The sequence below is a fragment of the Anguilla rostrata genome, chromosome 1 (assembly GCF_018555375.3).
Source record: "Anguilla rostrata isolate EN2019 chromosome 1, ASM1855537v3, whole genome shotgun sequence".
NCBI classification, from domain to species: domain Eukaryota; kingdom Metazoa; phylum Chordata; class Actinopteri; order Anguilliformes; family Anguillidae; genus Anguilla; species Anguilla rostrata.
In genome coordinates, this window is record NC_057933.1 from 71297264 (window position 1) to 71308974 (window position 11711).

The 11711-nt window shown below is 42.0% G+C and overlaps 1 protein-coding gene across 1 annotated transcript; it reads right to left on the minus strand.

Annotated features, from left to right (window-relative positions):
- Positions 1-377: 377 nt before the first annotated feature.
- Positions 378-9899, minus strand: styk1b (serine/threonine/tyrosine kinase 1b). The gene is made up of 11 exons (XM_064310104.1): positions 9684-9899; positions 7275-8044; positions 5716-5771; positions 4549-4734; positions 3662-3964; positions 2960-3141; positions 2785-2865; positions 2421-2629; positions 2280-2320; positions 1542-1638; positions 378-1341 (listed from the first exon to the last, which is right to left on the minus strand). Exons 3-11 carry the CDS (start codon positions 5768-5770, stop codon positions 1146-1148), a joined length of 1350 nt encoding a protein of 449 aa, XP_064166174.1. The 5' UTR covers position 5771; positions 7275-8044; positions 9684-9899; the 3' UTR covers positions 378-1145.
- Positions 9900-11711: the final 1812 nt, after the last annotated feature.

Consider the following 11711-nt stretch of genomic DNA (forward strand, 5'->3'; position numbering starts at 1 on the left):
GCGGGGTAAGAAACAAAGGGCGTAATTTACTTAGACCTGTAGCGTGTGCGATACGTACACGCCAACCTAGCACACACAACTCACAGAACAGTGACTGGTGCAAAACAAACACCGTGACCAATCATTGTTAATAGCATTGGTTTTGCTAAAAACATTGGTGTGCTAAAACATTTTGCACACACTGTCTTAGTAAATCAGGCCCTAAGTCTCAGACTTTGGTTTCATGTTTCTAACTGCTGTGTGCAGGTTCTGTTACCCGTCCTAGCTACTGTCTGCTAAAAATGAAATCACTTTAATTCCACACTGGATAGAGAGAGCTGTACCCTGCTGTACCCTGCCAGGATAATGTGCTTTGAAGAGAGAAGCATATGCACATGTGTCATTAAATAGCATTTTATTTGAAATTGGCAATTCTTCCTTTCATTCATGAACAAACATAAAATCGTTATGATAAGCACTTTAAGTGAAAGTAGTAGAGTGAATTGTTTTTAAAATGAAAGTAACAGAAGGTTTTGACGTTTTTGTGATATTCTTCTGCAGCCCCACCAAACACAGACCCCTCCCAAATTTCATCAAGAAATATATATATAATTTACTTACTGAAAGTGCTATGAATTAGCCCTGCATAATGTCTACTGACTAAAATCTCCAAGCTGAAAAAGTACTGGAGTCAGTGTTAGCTTGGCAGGAAGCCAAAGCCTCTCTTGCTCTGTGGAGTTGTTATGCATTCACTCCATCGGCAAACAAAGTAATCCTGGTGGCATACATTCCACTTCACTTGCTCTACCGGTGCACTGACTCAGCAGATCTCCACGACGACCAGAAACCAGAAATACTGCATGTATGGTCACGCCAACAATGCAGGAATGCTTTGACGCACTGACACCACCTCATAACTGTAGGTGTCATAATAGAATAATATTGTATTTTACAATAACAAAGGGAAAGGTTGATTTAGAGTTACAGATTTTTCTTGACACGATACTTGCAATATATTACTCTTACTGTACATAATGTTTGTAAACGAGATGTAAACTGTCATAATAGCTACCACAGTGATACTGCGTTCAAGTCTACAAATCTCAATCTACCACCCATGTCTTCAGTATCACCCTATTGCACGTGATGTTCAGTCCAACAGCACATCAGAACACAGTGTAGTTGTGGGTTTCCCCATATCCCGCCTCCTGCAGGTATTTTTCAATGTTGATTGGCTCAGGCACTCGAATAACAGATTTGTCATTGGCACTTTTCTCTCCTGATTGGAGCTTGCGGATCACCTCAGACAAAGTGGCACGGTCGGCTTCTTTCCAATGGCAGCAACTCTTGATGATTGAGTAACTGAAAGAGGAGTGAATGGTTTATTTATGTTAGTATGCATTGATGCTATATAATATGTAGTACTCTGAATTATTAGACATGACATACAATTTTATATCACTCGGTGATAAGTAAAATGATTGTTTCCAGCCTTCCTTTTAATTACATTTACTTCTTTAAGTGTTGTTTACAGAGATTAGATAATGGCTGTGAATGATTACAGTGAGTTGGAGCAGTTGACTGGTCTCTTCAGGGTCTTTCCTCTCTGGAGATACTGCATCAGCTCATTGACTGAGATATCCGGGAATGGGGCATCTCCTGAGAGAGAGATAAGAGGGGAATCGTTTGAGGGTGAGAACAAATATAAATGAACCTGCTACATACTACATACACGTGCACATTTGAGACTGATTACAGGCAGGCTGGACTCAGCGGAATGGCCTGGATATTAGGAGGTCACTTCACACGGTAAATACATTCTATTAATTAATTCTGCGCTCAAATGCATGTGAAATACAGAAAACTATCCATGAGAACAGAGAGAGTATGAGACCGTGCTGAAGGTCAAATCCTTCTCTATGAAGCACAGGAAACCCATAGGTAGAATTTCAAAGAAATTTCAGCCTTAAGTGTTTGCCTAATTTTATTTTAACCACTAGATGACACTGTTTTGCAATTCCAAATTGGCTGCTCTCTTAGTGAAACCATATACAAATAACCTTAAGCTCTCCTTCCCCATTGACACAATATTTACTTCTCCCAGGCAAAGCCTGGAACTACCTGTGAAAGGTAGTGTCAAAGCATATAGCCCCGGCCCTTATGACAGTCATCATATGGAAAATAATATCAACATTAAGTACAGCTAAAATTACTTTCATAATTGATTAATCATTGCATTACATTTTGAAGAATTAAAATTGTAAAAGTGAAACTGTGTGAGACCAAACACTTGCACTCACCTAGCGTCACCATTTCATACAGCAAGATGCCAAATGACCAGCTGCAAAAAAGAAAACGCAATGTTAACGCTTCTGCAAAAACTACAAGTACCAGAGCCCTTTTGGAAGTGCGCAATGACACTGTAATGGAGAGCCACTTACACATCGCTGCCCTGTGTGGCTTCTCTCCGGGCCAATACCTCAGGGGCCTGCCACTTTTTCTGCCAAGGCCCCTCTACAACAGGGGCTTCCTGGGTCTTCCGTGCATAGGCGTTCCCCAATCCCCACAGCTTGGCTGTTAGCTCCCGGCTAACCAGCACGCTGCGTGCTCCAACGTTGCCATGGAGAATGTCCCGTTTGTGAAGGTAGTCCTATATTCGCAAAGGAGAGATGAGTGAACAGGAGCATGGTTGCCAAGGTTTGAATTGTTTCACTGGAAGACACAGACATGGTAGAGAGAGAGAGAGAGAGAGAGAGAGAGAGAGAGAGGGAAAGAAGCGAGGGAGAGGGACATGGAGACACCCACCAGAGCAGAGGCCACCTGATTGGACATGGTGAAAATTCGCCTCTCCGTTAGGTCACATGGAGCCTCACTGCCCACATGATCCTGCCAAAACACAGAACAGCATAATTTACCATTTCCTTTCACAAATATAGGGGTTAGAGCATTCTGGGAAATGTAGTTCTATGACCCTCCATACCTGCCTACACCTCCACAGAAAACCCAGTAGGTCCCTGTTCTCCAGCTCCTCCACGACCGTGATCAGTGGCGCCCGCAGTGAGACCACGCCCAGCACCGCAGGGAGGAAGGGGTGCGCCCCAAGCTGTGTCAGGAAGGAGGCAAATCCCAAAAAGGACTGCTTTTCTTTGGGGCTCGCCGAGTCTGTAGAGGAGAGGGGTATGAGCAAGGCGGAGCTGGGAGGGAGCTCCAGGCATGACTCAGCCCAGCCCACAGGTCTCTGCTAACAGAGGTGTGTACGTGTGTCTCCCTGGAACGAGGATGTGTTTGTTTCCATACACTTCCCATGAACAAACAGAACAGCAGAGTAAGACCCCGAATAATGAACTATGTTCAGGGCAGGTGCTGATTAAAGAAGACATTCTTCCACATGCCCATCATGGGGGCTGTGAGGCTGGCACACGGCACAGTTTAATGCTATAAACTAAATTATCATCAAGCTACACTCAGATTCCATTCACCGATGATTCAATTGCCGCCAACCAGAATTCACTTGAATTTGATAGTGGCAACAAGGCCTTATCCACCTTCAGTTTCCATGTCACAGGTCATTTTCGAGCCACTACGTCCGCATAAAAAAACTCAAATGCACTGGTGCTAGCTGGATGACAGTGGCAGAGGTTAACGTCACGTTACATACTTTGGGCTCATAGTGCAGCCTCACCTTTGAGAACTCTCAGAATCACGTCCCTGTGGCCCATCCTGGCCCTGTACAGGGACACGGAGTCCCCTTCCCTCATGGAGAAGGTGAGCGGGAGGGGGGAGACCAGGTTGAAGGACTCCGGCAGCCTCTGCGTGGGCAGCTCCGGGGGCATGCCGGAGGGCTGCTGGGAGCTGCTTCTGAAGCTGGCGTACGCGAGCTCATCCAGGGGGACGGCGAGGGTGTGCTGGGGGGCGGTGAAGGTGGAGTAGGTGGGGACGTCCAAGGCGATGCTCTCGTGCTCTAAGGGGTTAATTCCCAGGGGCGCTGGAGACAGAGAGGAGAGGGGAGTCAGTTCTTTTGCTCGGCAGAAATGCCACGCAAACACGGTGCAGAAGGTCAGTAAAGAATTCATGAAAAGTATTGCAAAGTTCAAACTCCAACTGCATTATCAAAACACGGAGAGGAAAACTCACTCACTCCCTCTCTCCCTTGTTCACTTGCGTGCTCCCTCACTCACTCCCTCACTCACTCACTCGCTCACTCGCTCACTCACTCACTCACTCACTCACTTGCTCACTCATTCACTCGCTCACTCACTCACTCCCTTGTTCACTTGCGCTCCCTCACTCACTCGCTCACTCCCTCACTCAGTCGCTCACTCACTCACTCCCTCACTCAGTTGCTCACTCACTCACTCGCTCCCTCACTCACTCGCTCCCTCACTCGCTCACTCCCTCACTTGCTCACTCGCTCACTCATTCAATCGCTCACTCACTCACTCACTCGCTCGCTCACTCACTCACTCACTTGCTCACTCGCTCACTCACTCGCTCGCTCACTCCCTCACTCACTCGCTCACTCGCTCACTTGCTCACTCACTCACTCATTCACTGACTTCGCTCACTCACCGTCGATTCCTTGCAGGTTTCTCCTGGACCTCTGCGGTCGCATCACTGAGCCGATGTTCTGCGGTCGTATGCGGTCCACTTTCTCCGGGCAGAACCGCAGCAGAAGCAGGAAGATCAGCATCACCAAGAAGGTGAAGAGGAACAGCACGGGCACCACGATCACCTCCTGCTCGTACACCCGAATCTCTGAGGGCACGGAGCAAAAAGTAGCAACACAGGACTGAACTGTTATAAATGTGCAATGTAAAGAATAAACTATTATTGTAAGTCTGCAGTTCTCATGATATACAATTAAATGCGAAAGGATGCCACAATTTAGTTTTTTTGGCTCTGTACTCAAGCACATTGGATTTCAAATAAAATGATGAATATGACCTTAAAGTGAATATGACATGAAAGACTGTCAGCTTTAACGAGAGGGCATCCACATCACGTGGTCTGTGTAGGAATTATAGTCCTTATCATACATAGTCTACTCATTTTAGGGGAGCAGAAGTAATTGGACAAATTAACATAACATGAAATAAAGTCATCTTATGTTGTACAAATCCTTTGCATTCGATGACTGCCTGAACCCAGCCAAGAGAGCTAATGCGAAATTGATATGGGACCTGAGGATTACCAGCAAAGGGCAATTTTCCCACATTGATTAGGGCCAAATTTCAGCATATCCCGTTGAATTGATCATTTGAGTTTCTGGGTACTGGTACTGAATCAATCCAAAGGGGCCAGAATTTTGGCGAAAGACCATACCATGTAAAATATTGTCCATTCTGCTTTATACAATGCCATAAAAATAAGACATCACTGTGTACGTCTTGTGAAAACAAAGCCGTATTTCATTTGAAAGTAAACGTTACGGGAAAGTGAAAGGGATTACCTATCAAGTGAACAACAAAAGTGTGATGCTTGGCATGTTCAACCAAACTGTGTGTGCTCTTCCAATTTCATGTTGCAGTAAACATTTGGGCCACCAGATACAATTTCTCCAGACTTGGAGAAAATAAAAATTTGTTCGGATTAATGATTATGAAAGGAGAAGGTTTTTGGTATAAGAGCTGTGCTGTTGGATGAACAATCTGAGGGAATCCTGGGGGGATACACCCCCCCCCCCCCATGCTGTGGACCACAATAATCATCACCAGAGACAGCCCTGGACACACTTACCACAGATGGTGTCTCCAGTCGCACACCGACTATCTGCTTCAGACAAAGACGACATCCTGGAAGATGAAAATACAGGACTTAGGCCATCACTAGTGTTAACCTCCATTGTGCATTCCAACCGTGCTACCACACTAATAATAGCTAGCATTTCAATAGCTGAGGTATTTCACCCCTAAAAACAGGGTAATGATATGTAGTCATTCAGGTCTCTGCTGCAGTAGTTTAAACCAGTATGTGTGTAAACAGCATACTATGTCAAAAGGCATTCTCTGACAAAGGCTGTGTGGGAAGCAAAAGTCCACAACAAACCTGTTCCACATTTAAACATTTACGAAACGCAGCTCCAACAAAAAATAAGACAACGTATTTTTAAAGAATAATCTGGTAATGTATAGGCCCTACAACCTCTGGTGGCATGATGTTACTGTGGAAACGGCTTTAATTTAGTTGAAGATTATTTTTTGTTACGTAGACCACAAAGCCCAGAATGTCCTGATACATGACATTGTAAAGCCAGCAGGTCATCAGAAACTTCTGTAAATCTAAAATGAAATAAATTCAAGTCAGGAATCCAGCTTGATACAGCCTAAGATCACTAAGAAAAATTTCACAGTAACGTACTGTAATTGGTATTTATTTTATGAAAACTTCTGATGAAAATCCATGATTACTCAATTGCTTGGGCATTTCATTGCAAGGGACATGACCATATGTACCATCTAGTAAAAGGCAAGTATTTTATGAGTTTCACATGTGGTAAATATCGTTCCTAGTTACCATCCCTACTTCTTAAAGACTGGTACTGGTTCCACAATAAAACTTCTCAATAAATGAGAGCAAGACTAAGTCACAGGAATGAAAAGTAACACCAGGTGTAACCAACACACAAGATTTGGACACCGATACAGACATATCAATCCTAGCATGGGATAGAATTCTTTCCCCTCGAAACATAGTGAATGAATAAATCATTAAAACTCTGCATAGTAGATTTCAGATGGACACTGACATTCAGCACGCTGGATTCACACACAGTTACCCTGTGACCACCATCCATTGTAACTGACATGAAACAGGATATGCCCTTTCTTCACACTAAGCAACACACCCAGTTTCACTGTCTCGTGCTATCTCAAAAGTGTTCATCTGTGCAAATAGTGTATAGGGGCTCATCTGGAATGTATGCCAGTGACATTGCATTTACCTGACCTCATAATTTATGCTTTATGAAACATGGTGCTTATATTATGGTTAGGCGCATAATCAATGTATTTACACAGCTTGCATTTGCTCCGTCAGTACACCATTTATCTGTTTACGTCAGCGTTAGGGCTCCTGAACCTGTCTATCAACATTTTTAATTCACCCAAACAGACAGGACACAACCACAGCAGGTTCCAAATGCACACACTTCAACTAAAACTATTACATTCACGTTTTGAGGCACTTCATAGGCAGATCACACAGTAACTATATAGAAAAACAACACACACGTACACGCATGCAACACACAAAGACACACACCCAGCACACACACACACACAAACAGGTCAGCTTACCTCTCAGTCTGAGATCTCGAGGAAGTGGGTGTTAATCCAAAGTTTTACTTCCTTTGATCACATTCCCTCTCTTCTCATATAATACCCCAAGTTTGCCAAATTTCTCCCAGTTTATTCTCTTCCTCGTTGTTTCTGTCTCATGAGATTTCCCAGCAATGTGGCTTTCTTTCTGTTTGTGTTGGTCACACCTTCACAAATTACTTAGCCCCACCCTCTTCACCTGTCTCCATCTTCTCTCTCTCTCTCTCTCTCTCTCACTCAGAATCTTTGGTTATACTTCCCTCTGATTGGCGTGAATGCAGTTAACACCTCTCTTCCATGTCAATGTCCTCGCACGTCCAGTCCCTTCTGACAGTTTGTCATGTCTACCCCCCCCCCCCTTCAGTCCCCTCTTCTTTGTCCTTATCTCAAACAAGTCCTTCCTCTTTTTCCATTTTTATTTTCACTCCCTGCCTTTGTTAAGCACAGTTGAGGCACTCGCTCTCCGTTTATCTTCATATCTTCCTGCAGCAATCCTCTCCCTAAACCCGAAATTCCTGCTTCCTTTCAGGACTCTGCGGTGTTGTTTGTGTCAAAGCCAGTCCGTCTGCTTGCACGGTGCACTAAACGTCTCTCAACAGAAAGTGACAAATCCCAGCTTGTATGAGAGATTTATTCAAACCAGAAAACAATCTCTCTACATTCCTTTTCACTGCAGATAGTTATGACTGTTGGTCACATTTTGGAAGTCATCTTAGTCGGCTGAGGTCCAAAGTCCCGACCACTGCTCCCTGAAATACAAAGATGTACCTGATTGGACAGGAATACTAAGACCTATAAGTTGATTGGATCTAGCTTTAAGGTAATAAAAGGACATAAGAGAACATAAAGAAAACGAAAACAAAAGCAACTTTCACAGGAGACGTAACATCTCCACGCAAAAGTCAATTCAGTAACTTCACACAGCTACATGCTTTTCAGTTCTCAATAACATTGAGAACGTTTTCTCTATAATCTTCAACTAATTTTCTTTTTCCTTTTCAAATTTCACACAATCTCTGATGTTAATAAACAATCTTCCAAGAGATCTTTAAATAACTAAAATGTTTCCCTCAGTTACATTGTAAATATGTACCTATGACAATTGGAGAATAATGAACCAGTCAGAACAACCAATTCTCCAAACAGAGATATGCTGGGTAAAATGTTGTCTGACTTTCTACTTTCATATTTTTTAAATTAAAAACAGAGCATTATAAAAGCACAGGAAAACTACTTTAAAAGTTTACAAAGCCCTATCCCACTACATACTGCTTTACTTAAATGCCACTTTCATTTCTATTTAAAATATTTTAGAACACCCTAATGGCACCCTAATTCCCATTTTTAGTAAGAGACATCTGGATGCACACACATTAAGAGTCAATTCCACCTGTAACACAAAGTGTATCAATATAGTCACCAATGCAGCACACCAAGAGCTCAAATTGATCTGACTGCTCAAGCCATGCTATGTCTTTTCTCAGGTAAAGAAATTTGTTGGGAACTAAAGCTGGGGTTTTGTTGCCAACAGAAATAGTAAGCACAGAACCAATTTTACGGCATTGCATTGCAGGAGAAAGAAAGAAAAATTTGTTGCTGAAAAAAATAATCAAGGCTATAACATAACGCTTTAAAAGTATTCCTCATCATGCTAGACGCAAGGTACAGAAACATCGCCAGCTCCCATTATACAAAATCATGCATAGTAGGAAGAATAATAATGTCACAAATTATTGTCTATTTTTAAAAATTCTTTCTCATTATTTATTTATTTATTCTTACCATGAAACTGACTTTTCTAAAAATAATAATGCCCTTCAAATCATTTGCAGAAAACCACGGGATCATGAGACAAGGGTAAGACAGACGGCTCTGTACAATATCTGTTAACATAAAATTTTAAAGGTAAGAATATTTACATTTTGGCATTTAGCACACACTGTTATACCACTTATACAATCACAAAAGAAAAGAAATTATGTAGTTAATGTGTTATATAAACTATTTTACACAGGAGGGGTTAAGAGAACAATGGAATGAAATGGAGACATATTTTCTCAGGCTTAACCTGTGACTGCATCTCAGAACTATTTGCCTGTTCAGAAAGTCACACAACACTGCTTCGACAGAGCTTCGGGCAGCGCTTTGGACTGAGTTTTTGGTTTCCCCCTCGTCACTGTAAAACGCTTTGAGGGTGAGAAAAGAGCAATGTAAATGCAAGGAATTAATTAAGCAGTTGAGGAAGATATCCTCGATGAGGAAAATGCATTAGCCTAGGCCTATATGATATCAAAAATGCATACATTGAATAAATCCCACCTGAAAACGTATAACGTAGTGAATCATAGTTAAATAAATCAAGATTTAATAGCATATTATAGCACTTACCGCGCAATTGACAATGGTGTTAAATGCGCAACCATAAGCGCTAGGGCTAGGGCTAAGAGAAAACAACTAGCTAATAGTACAGTTAGTAAGCACAACAGGTATCTCATGAACAACTTCTGCACGTTGTTTTACCCGTGTTTATCGCCGTCTTTGTTCGATTTTACTCTCCGAGTTCTGATTTTCCGTCATCACTGTTTGGCTGTTGAGGGAAAAACGGTCACAGAAGCCAGGATAACTGAAAATTTTATTTCCGCAAATTAATGTAAATAGGCCTATTGTGATTAAAACATTATTTGAAACTTACATGAACGTAGCCTATTGTGGAAAATAACTGTATGGAGGACCAGATCTGCCAAAATAATAAAGTATATGTCTGAATACATAGGCTACATAAATAAAAGTGTGTAGGGAAAAAATGTGCACAGAAATGGCCGACTTTAATGAATAAATCAAACATAAATATAACTTTACAAATATCTCGGGATCTGGTTGGATGACAAACTACGACAGTCTAATTTTGAAAAAAAAAAACTTCTAGTCAAGCTCGGATTTTATTTTAGAAATACAACTTGTTTTTCGAAGGTAGCTAAAAGGGAACTGGTTGGAGCCACATTTTTGTCAGTGACTTCTTACCCTGGCGTTTAATATAGGCTATGCGCGCGTCCTCTGTTGTTTTACATAGATGGATACTGTCTTTCACAGTAGCCACACTTCGTTTTACTGTAACATTTCAGATGGTAGGTCTTCATTCCCTGACCCGTCGCAGATAGTTACACTGATACGTATTAATTCCCAAAGTCCTTACTGGCAAGCGTCCGGTCTGTCCCAGAAGACCTTTAAACAGGTCCACATTTTTAAGAGGACCTGGCTGATTGACATTCCGTTTCCTGAGTTTGCACAAGAAGTATTGAATGACATTTGACAGTTGATGACATTTGGCGCCAAAGATCAGTTTGTTGTCTATAGTGGTACCTACATATAAAATCTTCAACTTTTTAACTGGTTGGTAGCAGTTTGGAGCACCTCCTCAGAATTGGGGGTGTCCACTATGATCTCAGGGCATTTACTGCAAGTCATCCGTGCACAGCAGAAATAACACAGGAGAGACCGTATAGCCTTGTGTTGAGCCAGTGATGATGACGCCAATGTTACTCCATTGGCTTTTTGTATCTAATTCACTGAGACCTTTCTGTCTAGGGCATAACACTAAAAAAAGAATAAAATTTAAAAACAAGTGTCATTTAAATCAAACCACCTTGTCTAGTTCAGGACAACACATTGGGTGTTACCTTCAACACAGTCTATGTTAAAAAAAGTCTTCCTTTGTAACACAAATTGTATATCTGTAACACAAGTGGTAACTTTGGCACAAAATGTGTTGAAAGTAATACAAAAGTATTAACACAAAAAGTGTGTTGGATATTAATACATCCTTTTGGAGAGTATACCCATATTACATGAGGGGGTTAATAAAGATGACCAGCAGTTTCTGAAACATTTAATATGGCAGAAATGTGTTGAATGCACTAGCGAAACAAACATATGATTTGTGTCCCCAGATGGGATGGAACTAGATGAATCACTGTTAGAAGAGCATCGTTGACTCCTCGGTTCCTTTGATAGGCAAATCCCAAGGGCGCTGCTATGCACTGCACATTCCAAGTCCAGAGACGGGAAGGAGGAAACCGAGATACACCAAATTTACTCCTAGTCTTGCCAGTGAGTTCATCTGGGATGAATGTCATTTCAGGCGAGGAAGGAAAAGATTGGACTTTTGAATGCAACTTCACTTCATGCAAAGAAGTAAGACAAGAATCTATTCAGTAGTTGATTCATTTTCATTTTTTCGATCTTGCCAAACCAGCAGAGGGCAGTAATACGCCTCGAAGTGTCTTCCAAAAATCTTACAAGAGAGCCACAGGTCCCACAATTTTCTAGTCCACATAATGCGTGACTTTGCACAATAGCAAATCAGCGACAAAACACAAGATGAAAAAATGACACCTTGCACACCAACAAGAGCGGCAA